At 42.3% G+C, this 14,178-nt stretch overlaps 1 protein-coding gene across 10 annotated transcripts in view; it reads right to left on the bottom strand.

The window, feature by feature from the left end:
* The window catches only part of GRK3 (G protein-coupled receptor kinase 3), a 466,643-nt gene that overhangs the window by 173,879 nt on the left and 278,586 nt on the right, over positions 1–14,178 (bottom strand). For all 10 annotated transcript variants that reach the window (XM_033955477.1, XM_033955470.1, XM_033955473.1 and 7 more), the window contains 2 exons: positions 10,213–10,314; positions 6,492–6,566 (listed from right to left, as the gene is read on the bottom strand). In XM_033955477.1, coding sequence (XP_033811368.1) covers positions 6,492–6,566; positions 10,213–10,314 — 177 coding nt within the window. The remainder of the gene's footprint in view (positions 1–6,491; positions 6,567–10,212; positions 10,315–14,178) is intronic.

Genomic DNA, 14,178 nt, shown 5'->3' with positions numbered 1-14,178 from the left:
GAGCTTTCCAATAACTTCCTCCCCTAAGAGCTTCCACAATAAAAGACTTCAGCCTAGGCCAGTGTTTCTCAACACACTGTACGCGTACTCTTGGGGGTACCCAGGCCACTTGTTGGGGGTACACAGCCTGGCCACTGCTGCTGGAGATCCTTCCCTGCCTGTCTGCCTGCTGCTGAAGCTGCTTCCGGGGATCCTTCCCTGCCTGTCTAAATGCCTGCCGTACCTCTCCCCACCCCCAAAGCCAACCCTGTTACTTCGTTGGAGACAGACTGGCTCCCTTCTCCCCCAGCAGCACTCTGTGCATGGACGTAGGCAGCGACTCACATACTGCGTAGCTGACCTGCAACCTTCTCTCTGAGGTCAGAATTGATGTCAGAGAAAAGGACTGTGGGACAGCCAGTTGCAGCATGTGAATGGCTGCACACGCCATCCCTGCAAAGAGTTGCTGCTGAGAGAGGATGGAGCAAGTTCGGCTCCAACAAAGTAACAGGGACAGCTTCTGGGGTGGGTGGTGGTGCGGCGGGAGTTCAGACAGGTGGGGAGGGATCCCTGGTGGCTTCTGTGGCCGGGTCGGCTTCAGGGGAGGCGGAGGGGAGGACGGCAGGCAGGGATCCCCCACGGTGCAACTTTATTTTGGGACAAAGGCTGGAAGGCAGTGAGGAGGAGGGGGCATGAACTCAACACAGAATGAAAGGCTAAAGAATGAAGAGAGGAAGGGGATACTAACTTGGTACTTAGAGGGGGAGAGAATAGAAAGGGAGAATTGTTGGGCATGAGTGTGAGTGACAGATAGTGCACATGTGGAAAGGAAGAAAGGAAAACTGGGCATGGAGAGAGAGAGGAGTGAGGTAGAGATGCATGAGGAATAGTAGGATGAGAGGGAGAAATGTTGGATATGGTGGCGGAGATGAACAGAGGGACAGATTGAAGGGGATGCAAAGGGGAGGAATGCTGGACAGTGATGGAAGGAGAGATGTGGCACTGTGTTACAGTGGGGTGATAGAAGGAGAAATGGGCATGGGGTTGGTGGGCAGTGGTGAAAAATGTTGCACATGATCTGGGGAATGAGAGAGAGAAATGTTGGATGTATCAGTAAAGGGGGTTGGAGAAATGCTTGGATCTCTCAAGACAGATGGTCAGTGAGAGAGAGAGAGAGAGAGAGACTTGTTGCCAATAGGGGTGGAGGAAAGAGGAAGAAAAGTTGGACTCATGGAGGGACAGAGAGAGATATTGGTTGGGGAACGGAATGAGGTCTGGAAGAGAGGAAGCATGCAGGAGGCAGAAAGAAAGAAATTTTAGATGCACAATCAGAAGAAGTGCAACCAGACAACAAAGGTAGGAAAAATGATTTTATTTTCAATTTAGTGATCAAAATGTGTCAGTTTTGAGAATTTATATCTCCTGTCTATATTTTGCACTAGTCTCATATAGTATTTGTCTTTTTCTATAGTTGTTACTGAGATTAGAGAATGACACGGTGAAAAAATTGGTCCCCGTCACCGCCCCGTCCCCGTCTCACCATCCTCTGCACCGCCCCGTCACCGCCATTCCCTTCACCGCCCCGTCACCGCCACTGCCACCCCATTCACCGCCCCGTCACCGCCACTGCAACCCCATTCACCGCCCCGTCACCGTCACCGCTGCATACATAAAAGCCTCAAACGGGTACGATTTTATATACTTTTCTAATATCTCCCCTATGTATCTGCAATTGCCCCCCCCCCGTGTCCATATACCATCCCCATGGCATGTCCCCTTTTTGTCTCTGTCCCTATGCCCCATGCACATAATTTCCCCTCTTTCTGTTACCTTCCTGTGTCCAGATTTCCCCTATCTTCCTCTTCCATACCAGTGTGTCTCTTCTTTTCAACCCCATCTAGCTTTTTTCCCTCTTTCTTCCCCCCCCCCCCTGCTTCTAGCATCTGGCTCACCTGCCTGTCCTTCCCTTTCTTTCCTGCTGTGGGTTTTTCTTTCCGTTTTCATCACCTTGGCCCAGAATCCTTTTCCCTTTCACTCCCTCCTTACAGTCTGAGCCGGGAACACGGGTGATCGCACGGTCCTCGCAGCCCCCACCCGCCTGCCCAATCGATCCTAGTGTTTAGCCAGCTCTCTCCCTTCTCCTCACCTTAATTTGCAGGCTTTCTTTTTCAGCGACCTGCACGCTTTCCCAAAGAGCCGCACTCGCGCGGCTGCTCAGTGTTCAATCTTCTGCTCTGCTGCAACTTCCTGTTTCCGGTTGCGTCAGAGCAGAAGATCGAAACTGAGCAGCAGCGGCTCTTTGATAGCGTGCGGGTCGCCGAAAAAGAAAATCTACAAACTAAGGTGAGGAGAAGGGAGAGAGCTGGCTAAACACTAGAATCGATTGGGCAGGCGGGTGTGAGCTGCGGGGACCGCGCGATCCTTCATGCCTCACTGCGGGGACAAGACCCATTCACCGCCCCGCGGGCGGTGAATGGCCTTGTCCCCGTCACCGCAGCGACTGCTAGTTTTCTTCCCCGTTTTCGGCGGTGACCCGCGGCTAAAATGAGGTGGCCGCGGGTAAACCGCCACCGTGTCATTCTCTAACTGAGATGACATTGCATATTTTAAAGACATCTTTGAAAAAAAAAGAATATAAATGATAATTAATATTTTTTCTGTGTACAGTGTGCTTTGTGTTTTTTTAATTTTGTACTTACCATTATGTATTAATAAGATTATATTGTATGTATATGAAAAATGGATGGAAGGAATTGCATTACAATTAGTACTATTATTATGGGGGTGGAGCCAGGGGCGGAGCCTGGGCGGGTCTGAGGCGGAGCTTGGGCAGGGGAGTACTCGGTTGGTATTTGTTAGGCTTAGATAGTACTTGACTTGAAGAAGTTGAGAAACACTGACCTAGGCAACTGATAATAAAAAATATTAATCCAATATCCTCTTGCTACTTCTCAAAAATCTCTATTACAGAAATCATCCATATCAATGGTAAATGCTTAAAGGTCTGATTTAGGGGGGAAATTATCAAGGCGCAGGTGAGCTGTTACTTCACCTTGATTTACTATGAGAATTAGCAACCTGATTTCGGACTAAAGAAATGGGACCACATAACCCCCTACTACCAAAAATTCCACTGGTTGCCTCTGGAGGCAAGAGTATTGTTCAAATTCGCATGTCTCTGTTTCAAATCCACTCTCGGTTTGGCCCCTCTGTACCTGGTCTCCCACTTCAAACTAGACCGCTCCACCAGGCTTACACGCAGAATACGCATGTTCAGCAACCCTATAATAAAAACCTGCCGATACAAAAGATTCCTTGACAGAGCGCTTGCCTTCCAAGCAAGCTTACGGAACGACTGGCTAAGCGGCACCATCATGCACTCCTAATCCTACCTCAACTTCAGAAAACTAATCAAAACCGACCTCTTCAACCGATTCGTGATCAGGAATGCCTAAAGTCTTCACTACTTCCCCTCACTGTATGACCTACCCTTCTTTGTAAATCTCCTCGATCTACTTCCCATTGACCAAGTTCTCCCAAAACCTTCACTGCTTACCCCTCTGTACGACCTTCTCCCCTTTGACTTACTCTTATTGTAAACCCATCCCTACAAGGTTACCTTACTCTATACAAACAGCCATGTACTCAAAGACTTCATTATTTCTTTTTGCTGTATGTCCAGCTCTTCTATACTGCACTGCATTGTATTGTACTCAAAGACTTAATTGTTTTTTCGCTGTATGTCCAGCTCTTCTTTATTGTAAACCGCCTCGAACTACCTTGGCTTTGGCGGTATATAACAATAAATTATTATTAGTAGTATTAGTCTTGCTGACTCCCATGAACAAAGCTGTTTATATGTCATTTCACAAGCAGCATTATTCCAGTAGCTTAGAAGCATGCAGCGATCTGCTTCTATCTGTGCCGAGACCATCCAGGAAGCTGAAAGGCAGCCCCCTATTTGGGGAGAGGGGTATGGCCTTTTGCCTGGCATCATTACACTATGAGGCCGGAGAGAGGCGAGAGCCAGAGGGTTGCTGCCTTCTGCCCCCACTGAACCTCTGCCGCAACTTGGGCCCTTGCATAAGAAAAGAACCTTTGAGAGCCTCAAAAAATTCCCAAGTCACAATCTCTAAGCCGACCAGGGTCTGCTGTCCAGCAAGGCCTTAGAGCGATGGTCCGTTAACACATCTGTTTGTCTGGACCCTTTCCAAATAGCATCTGTCCCTTGAAGGGAAGTCTGCTGAGAGTGACCTTAGATGCCAAGTCTCCTGCCCATTGTCTGAGCCAAAGCATCTGTCGGGCAGAGATAGAATAGGCTGACACCTTGCTCATGACTCTTAAGATGTCATTCAGAGCGTCTGCTACATAATTCACCCCAGAAAAGATCATCTGAGGGTCCTCATCTGCCCCTGAAGACAGGACCCAAGCTAGCCAAGTGTGGCAAGCACATGCCGCAAAAAAGCCATGACTGCTGCTTTAATTCCTAAGGCTTAAGCTTAAAATTGCCTGCTGAGAACCATGTCTACCTTGCAGTCCTGAATATCCTTCAATATCACACCTCCCTCACTGGGCAGAAAAGTCTGCTTGGTGACCTGTGCTACCAACAAATCCACCTTTGGCTGAACAAACCAGAGCAATGGGTTAAAACTTGGCCATAGTCTTGGCCACTTGCAGGGACCCTTATAGAGACTCCCAGTGGTCAGTAACTAGCTTTGTGATGTCAGGATGCAAGGGAAAGAACATGGTTGGAGTCACTGAGCCACTAATAATTGAGCACTGTGACATAGAGGCTGGCGGAAATTGCAGTTATAATTCACGCAGCGAATTAGCTATTAAGCCCGGGAGCTCTGATGCCTTGAAAAGCCACTGTACCATGGGGGTCTTCCCTCTGGTCCAAGGCCACTACTGATTTTTGTCCACTGATCCCATGCAGAGAACTAGACTCTACCAGGGAAACTGTGCCCTGAGACAATAAGGGCATGGAATCGGAAAGTGCATCCTCCCAGTTGATGTCAGACTGGACACCCTGGCCCAGCTCTGGGTCCTCATCTACACCTAGTGTGGGCTGAGGACTAATCCCTGGTGCTTCCCTCACCCAAATGAAACAGGGTTCAGGAAACAATTCTCTACCAAACATACATTAATAGGCCTCACCACTTCCATTCTCAACCTTCTGAACCAAAGAAAAACTACACTATTGATTTCACTCGATCTCTCAGCCGCATTCGACACTATTGACCACCAACTTTTAATCAACAGATTGACCTTTATAGGACTAACAGATATTGCTCTGGATTGGTTTATCTCTTTTTTCTCTAACTGTTCTTCTAAAGTACACATTAATCAAACTACCTCTGAACTGTTCAAATCGAATTACGGCATACTACAAGGATCTATTCTCTCCCCTCTTTTCTTTAATATTTTTACTCCCCTTCTTACAATAGCTCACCTCTTCTCTTTAATATTTTTACTTCCCCCCTTCTTACAATAGCTCAATCAATCGGTTTCACAGTATTCAGCTATGCAGATGATATTCAACTTCTACGTCCTATAAAATTGAATGACCCCCCCCCAGATATTCTGAATATAAACAAGAAATTAGAACAGATTATACAATGGACCCCCCTTGAACCCCAGCTCTACGCCATCGCTCGACGCGCAGCTCCGATGCTGACCCAGGAGCCATCACCTACCAGGCTGCCGATCCACCCTGTTACGTTCCCTGCCGGCCGCTAACGCAGGCCAGGTGGCCATGGCCCCGCCCAACACACTGGCAGCAGAGTCAGGCCTGCACGCAGCGCCTGTCCGATCCACCATCTAAGACAGCACGGACCGCAATTACCATGGAGGCATGACCAGCTACCCCCACGCCGACCGGTACCCGAACGCACCATAAAACATGGGCCAACGACCTGTGGAAGCAAGCTCTTACACAAAGCCGAAAGCCACCTCCGAGGATCAAGAACAGGCTTGCTGGAATTAAAAACAGGTACTGGGGTTGTTGGTTTTTTTTGTAGTATTCACTACTTAAGACGCACCCTTATTTTCTCCCACTTTGGGGGGGGGGGAAGTATGTCTTATGGACCAAAAAATACGGTAACTTGTGGGTTCAGATGCATAATCCTAGCATTCAGGACCACTAGACACATTGCACTAGAAACACAGTTTTATCCACTGGAGTACAGACGAGGCTTGCCAGCAAACCTGATTCAATTTTAACTCCCATGCAGGGATTAAGAACTAACTTCCATCACTTTGCTCTTTTTGACTGGGCTTTTCCCATCAAATCACAGATAGATGGGCGATTGCAGCTCAAGGCCTGGAATCATATTGTCTCCTCTTCTATTTGACCAGGACCCATCCATTTTAATTTTGATCCATTTAATGTATAATACAGTACTAAATTCATCTTTATGTGAATAATAAATACAAATATGAGATATGCTTTATGATTTTTTTCCCAATCTTCTAAGTTTTATAATTTTGAACATTGTAGGTCTATATCTTACCTGAAAAAGAGTAGGTGGCACTTGTTTCTTGGCTAGGTGTGTTTGTACATGATCTACAGCTTGCTTTGAGAATGGCTTTTGAACATAAAAAAGAACTAGATTTAAGAAAATTATTTGTTAGCACACTTTAGAAAACACATACTTTTACTGATACCACATACCTCGCACAAAATAGAAAAAATCAATTAGAAACAATTATGTGATTATTTTAAGACTGAATTTGATAGTTATTATATAAAATAAACAAGAGGTTCTTACAAGTCACCTTGCATATAAAAACAAATACTATATCAAAGCAGATCTTGAATAATAAAGAATTTGGTATTCTCAGAGCACTTCACTCTCATTGATGACAATGTGGTAGGGCAGTGTGCTAGGTTGGCAGAAAGGGATAAAGTTTAGTTCTCGTGTATGTATGATGTTTATAGTAAAGGGGCCTTTTTATTAAGCAGAAGTAAAGCGTGCCCTGTGCTATCCTCAGTATTGAGCTTTACTGCGTGACGAGGTCACTTTTAGCTTCACATTAAAATGGCCCCATTTTTCCCTATTAATGGCCAGGCACTAATTTCTCCATTAGTGCATCAGCACTTACTAACACCTATTTTCTAGGTGGTAAGGGCTCATGCATTAATTTTGCACTATTCGGTTAGCGTGTGGCAATGCAGTTATGCTGACTTATTAGTGCAGGATACATCTATACTCTGCCTTCAAACATGCCCCCTAACCTACCACAGGATGCCTGAGCCCACCCCATGTTAGTAGTTTTTAACCTGCGGCAAGCACACATTAGTGCTACTGCAGTTTAGTAAAAGGGCGCCTAAGGCTGGGTGATAGAACCAAAAATACCATAAATGTGAGAAGAGATCCTGTTGATCTGCTGCACAATTGCATTGAATGGGGATCTCTGTTTCTTAACCTAGTTCCAGGCAGAAGCTTTTGGAAAGCTATTAAAAGCCTAATTTATTTCTAAATGTTAGTTCTAATTTGTTTACTTAGGACTCCTTTTATCAAGCAGCGATAGAGCCTTTTACTATGGGTTAGAGAGATAAATGGTAAGATGCTCTTAGGAATTGAATGAGCATCAGAACATGTACCTCACCAGCAAGATAAATTACATCTTCCTTCTCTATTTTTATTTATTTAAAAAATTATATACCGTATATTACCTATACGGTTTCCATAGTAAGAAGTATAAAATGTTAAACAAACATACATAATTCAGTTGTTAAAAAATAACACTCTTAAAAATGGTCAATAAACATCAGAAATCTTCAAATCCAGTTTGAATATAAAATTTCAACTAATTAAATATAACAACAACTATTTAAATATAACAATCTATATGATTTCCATATGCAGTATGTTTTTCTAAATATGCAGGTGATAGTTGAAATGTTGCAATGTCAGGCTTTTTATTTTTTTTGCAATACATAGAAACATAGAAGATGACAGCAGAAAAGGGCTACAGCCCATCAAGTCTGCCCACTCTGCTTACCCACCCCCTGTCTATGCCCTAATGACCCAATTTCCTGATCTTGACCCTAGTAGGGATCTCACATGGGTATCCCATTTATTCTTAAAGTCTGGCACGCTGTCTGCCTCCATCACCTGCACTGGAAGCTTGTTCCAATGATCAACCACTCTCTCTGTGAAGAAATACTTTCTGGTGTCTGCAGCAGCCACTCTCTCCTGCTCTCCCTATTGGCTAAGGCTCTTAACATTTGCATCTCCTCTTCCTATAGGCTAAGGCTCTTTACACCTGCATTGTGATGTCATAGAACTTTCTGATTATAGAAACATAGAAACATGATGGCAGATAAAGGCCAAATGACCCATCATAGAAACATAGAAGATGACGTCAGAAAAGGGCTACAGCCCATCAAGTCTGCCCACTCTGCTTACCCACCCCCTGTCTATGCCCTAATGACCCAATTTCCTTATCTTGACCCTCGTAGGGATCCCACATGGGTATCCCATTTATTCTTAAAGTCTGGCACACTGTCTGCCTCGATCACCTGCACTGGAAGCTTGTTCCAATGATCAACCACTCTCTCTGTGAAGAAATACTTTCTGGTGTCGCCAGCGATTGTTTTACCATACTGCATTGGATTTTTCTTCATTTTTAACAACCCCCTCCCTACCTTTTATCACTAAAATATCTTTTTGCAGAGGATGGCTTATTTGATAGTCATATGTAACACAAGGTCCTCATCTCAAAAGAATAGTAAGATTTGGAACTTTGGCAAATACGATTTATATAAAAATCTTAGATGTATATTCACTAAAGCATTTTAATGTTAATGCAAATATATAACATATGATATAGTGCAAATGCTTAATTTATTTAATGTTCTTTAACATATTAGGTCATATTGTTAACAAAGACTAACACAATAAAAACATTAATGAGCTGTATCCCACCAACATTCATACAAAGCAGTTATTTTTATTACAGAAGTTAATGCAATTTTATATTAACGCCCTGCCTAATGCTAAAACACAAGGCCAATGTATTACACTGCATTAAACAGAAGTTAACATATGTTTAATGCATATTAATATTAACATGGACTAAACTGGTAAAATATTAATGAGCAATGTGACAAACAAATTCATATAAAGCACTTACTTAATATTTTTAAAATGGAGTGACAGAAATCAAATTAAGCAACACAAAAGCTTACTATTCCTCCTCACAACAGCTTTTTTGATACATAAAGGTGAAGTTAAGTTTTAGAGTTACCCTCAGGAAGTTAGCAAGAACTTTGAATGAGGCTCTGTCTCCATCCAGTTTTGCTCAGTCAAATTGTAGATCACTCCAGGCTGAAGCTCAACCCTCTCCCCTGAACATATGAACCATGTAACTTCAAAACACATGTTCTATTGCCAAGGGTAAGGTACATGTGTTGATAACCACAGTAATATCCACTGGCCGTACACTATTCACCAAGGGACGGATTCTGCAAATGGAGCCTACATCAGCGGCTGCTTAAATAAATGCCACTGTTTGCATGTCAATCATGCTACGGTGCATTTGCAGAATTGCAGCTCCCGGTAAAAGTAGGCACCGGTAATGCAGGCCAGGGTTTTGAAGGCCTACATTTCCAGCACCTATGTTTAATGTGAATCACGTCTACAGAGGTACTTAAAGGTACCTAAGGTCATTTCTGTCCAAAACTATACCTACTTTGACCTTAGGAGCTACTAGGCCTCTCTGTAGACACAATTGCAGCGCCATTTTTGGACGCGCTGTTTTTGGACCTACTTTTTTAAATGATTTTAAATGATACGGTCAATTACCGTGCTGATAAAAGCCAACTAAACCAATTAAGTTAGAAGGTGGTAAGGTGCCTACCATCACCTAACTTATGGCGCTGTTTATAGAAAGGTTTTATGGTTTTTAGTGAATACCACATAATCACACACATTAGGAAACAGACTCCTTACTGTTTGAAGTAAGGAGCTGGGAACCAAAAGATGAGGGCTCACATATTGCCTCTCCTCCCTTTCTAACTGTTTCAAGTAACTACAGTGTAATATTTTAAATTCTTCTTAGAAGGACTTGTATTCTGTATAGTTTATCATATATTACCCTGGCATGCCATAAGTTCCTAAACATATCGTTATTTTGATGCAAATTTGCTTTTAAAGATTATGAAAAAGTAAAGACTGAAATTCAGAACAGAATGAAATTACCTAAAATTAAAGGTAAAAAACTTACATGTGAACAAGACAGTAGTTCTTTCATTATATAGCTGTCATAAATCTGTCGACTTCTGCACAATCGTTCTTCCTCAGAATCCAACTTTTCATATTCTTTTATCTGGAATTAGTGGACAAGTGATTATAGTTGTAGGTAAATCTTGATTAGTATGCATTTCTAATATGCAGAAGAAAAACCATGAAAGATCTTTGCATATCAGGACATTTTAAAGTATAGTCCAAGCAGAGTTTTTCATATGTGCAAATCAGTATTGAGTGGATTGCTGTCTGTTTTAATAGGACTACAATACTGTACTTTAAATTAGTATGTTCAATAAAGAAAACTAATCGGTGGAACACTAACTTATTATATGACATGAAAGGAGAACGTATTTATAAAACAATACAGGAAAGTAAATTCTAGAAGAGAGAGAATAAGAACCAGTTTTAAATTCAATCCCAAACAGGGCAAAAACTGCAAGTAATTTTTCTTGCACAGTTTTCAAACAGAATATTTTTTGTCCAGGATTCAGTTTCTTTCACCTTCAGAAAGCAAAATAAATCTGCATTTTAAAAAAATTGAATAAGCAAAAGCTTACATAAAATCACAATGGACCTTTTGATTCAAAATAATAAATTTAAATATCAGATAATAGCCCCACAATCCTTTCAGAAGAGGCAAGAAATTAAATCTTTGGATTTAAAGAGGAGCAATCCTATAAAGGGTGCTAAAGGTTATGCACCCAGGGGGAAATCTTCTGTAAATGGTGTCTAAAATGATAGGCACCTATCTTTGGTCAATCACACTTAGGCACCTATTATAGGACTGCGCCTATCTTAAAACTTAGTAGCCTATAATGTAGGCAGGGTTTTAAAGGCCTACATATGTGCCTAATCCTTCTCTGTCCCTAAACATGCCTATTTTGCAGGCGCGATGTGATAGAATTGCACCTAAGAAGATAGGCGCCTATTACCCAATTCATTTTTTTCAATTATGAGCTTGTTAATTTAGGTAGGCACCTCACAGTTTACAACAGTTATTAAGATAAGTAAATTAATTTATATATAAAAAGAAAAAAGTAAAAAAAAATACATATAAGATATATACATGAAGAAAAGGTCCAATGATGATAATGGCCCTTACATATAATATCTATATTGCATGAAGGAAGAGCCAGCTGAGGATCGTGCGAATATATAGAAAGCCTGTGCTTTTTGTGGTATTAGGAAATTAGGATAACCCTCCTTTTTATTTCTCTTCTCCCCCTCAGGTAAGGATCCTCCAGCTTCACCCACTTAACTCTCTACCCATACATAGACACTCAGGAGTAAATTCTCTATTAGTACGTTTAACTTAGGCGTGCTTTGGACGTCCGGTAAACGTAAATAACAATTAACTATATTTAGGCGTGAGATAGACGTCCCGCAAAATAGACGTGCGCAAAATAGACGTCCCTCGTCGCGCAAAATAGACGTCCCTCAAAATAGACGTCCCTCGTCGCACAAAATAGACGTCCTTCATGGACCCGTGATAGACGTGAGTACGGGTTTGTTTTTTGTTATTTGTTTTTTTTTTAAAAATTATACTTTATATATACTCTTTATTATCACACATTCAGCATTGATAAGTATAGGATGATGAAAAACATAACTAAAACACTGTATCAGAATTGTACAATTTACCATTAATACAAGGAAAAGAAATATGTTATGTTTCAAAGGAAAACTAGAAAATGAAACGTACCGAGTGGGTGTTGAACTTACATTATCAGTAATGGAAGGTGGGAACCAGTAGATGTGTGCTATACAGAAAGCTATACAGAAAGCTATACAGGAATGTCATACTCACCTCCTATTAGAAGTGGAAAGGATAGGACTTTGAACACCATATAGACTTTTTATAAACTTCGTATAACTTCCACAAAGACTGGCAGGAAAGGCACCCTAACTCATCCAATAAGCTTTCTCTCGATTTGCCAGAGACATTATTTCAGAGAGGATAGTTTAGAAGTGATATCTTGCTCCAAAGAACACTCTCCTGGTCTTAAAACATTCCTACTATCAGCTCATTCTTCACAACAAGAAACACAATCAAAACACAGATTCAACTTGAATGTGGCTTCCAGTTCACAGGAAGAGGAAGTAGCAAGCAGCACAATGCTGATCTCATTGTGACATCATCAAGGTGCACCTGGAAGGTAGATATGCCACAAGTAAAAGACAAGCCGGGACTTGAACTCACAACCTACAGATGATCGAGATAGTGCTTTTACTCACTGACCTACACCTGTGTCTCTAATTCCTCTGTCATAGCATACCTTAGTAATGTGCTAAAGTATACTCTACTTAGCTATCATATCACAGTCAGTTGAGGCTCAATGGTGTAAAGCACTGTTGTCACGGATGCAACACCCATATTCTTAAGTATGGTTCAATAAATGTAATACAGAGTCAAAATTATGCTGTTTATTTTATCAAACCCAAGCTCAACTTTTTAATGTATTGTGTATAGTCTCGCTAATGTGTTTGTGATGAAAATTAGATGTGATACGTGTATATATATAAACCCTAGCCACGCATGCGCACATACCTGCGTGCTTCTGTGATCTCTGCTCTGTGATCAGTAGGTCTGTGGCCAGCAGGAGTGCAGATGCAGCAGCCAGGTGACTCCCCCCCTCCCTCCCTCCCTCCCTCCCTCACCACCAAAATCACCACCGCCAAAGCTTCCTCCTTCTGGCCAGGCGGGAGGAGGGCTCCGAGTCGCTGAAGACTGTCCCAGATCGCTCATAAATTAACCTTTTCATCTGAGGTGTGAGGCTGCGGTGACCTTGCTCCCCGGCTCACTAAGGTTTCATCTTAAGAAATTCAAATGCATTGTAGAAAATGCAAGTGACTATTCTGTGTCATCCTAGACACCCCTGCAACACCCTCCTGCAGCATAAACCCCTCATGTTATAATCAAGTAAAAGACAAGCTGCGAGTTGAACTCATAACCTATGGATAACTGGTACAGCTTGTTTACTAACTGAGCTACCAAGCTACTTAACTGTAGCCCTAACCCTAACCATAAAGTAGCATCTGACATTATAGAAGCCGTTAGAATTTTGAAATAGTTTTGGACGTTCCTTGGGTGTTCTTAGATCAAATATACCTGTAGATACTTGCAATGATTACCCCTTGTCAAAGCTTGTACCTAAAGCCATTTCTGGAGACTCCCATTCCCAAGTCCCCAACATAGCTCAGTGCTTAAAAGCACTGCTTGTATCTTCCCCAAAGGTCAGGGGTTCAAGTCCTGACTAAGGTTACCAAAGACAGAATATTTTTTTTTTCCACCCACCCACCCAAACATGCATAGCTAAGCATGTGAACCTCTTCATTTATTTAATTTATAACGTCACTGTGTTTGGGGGGGAGGTGAAGTTTCATTAGGTTTACATGGTAAGCTTCTAAGCTTGTACCTAAAGCCATTTCTGGAGACTCCCATTCCCAAGTCCCCAACATAGCTCAGTGCTTAAAAGCACTGCTTGTATCTTCCCCAAAGGTCAGGGGTTCAAGTCCTGACTAAGGTTACCAAAGACAGAATATTTTTTTTTTCCACCCACCCACCCAAACATGCATAGCTAAGCATGTGAACCTCTTCATTTATTTAATTTATAACGTCACTGTGTTTGGGGGGGAGGTGAAGTTTCATTAGGTTTACATGGTAAGCTTCTAAGCTTGTACCTAAAGCCATTTCTGGAGACTCCCATTCCCAAGTCCCCAACATAGCTCAGTGCTTAAAAGCACTGCTTGTATCTTCCCCAAAGGTCAGGGGTTCAAGTCCTGACTAAGGTTACCAAAAACAGAATATGATTTTGTTTTTCCACCCACCCATGCATAGCTAAGCATGTGAACCTCTTCATTTATTTAATTTATAACGTCACTGTGTTTGGGGGGGAGGTGAAGTTTCATTAGGTTTACATGGTAAGCTTCTAAGCGTTCTGCT

This window comes from Geotrypetes seraphini, chromosome 8 (genome assembly GCF_902459505.1).
Source record: "Geotrypetes seraphini chromosome 8, aGeoSer1.1, whole genome shotgun sequence".
NCBI lineage: Eukaryota > Metazoa > Chordata > Amphibia > Gymnophiona > Dermophiidae > Geotrypetes > Geotrypetes seraphini.
Note: the sequence above shows the minus strand (reverse complement) of the source record. Positions and strands in the feature narration are given on the sequence as shown.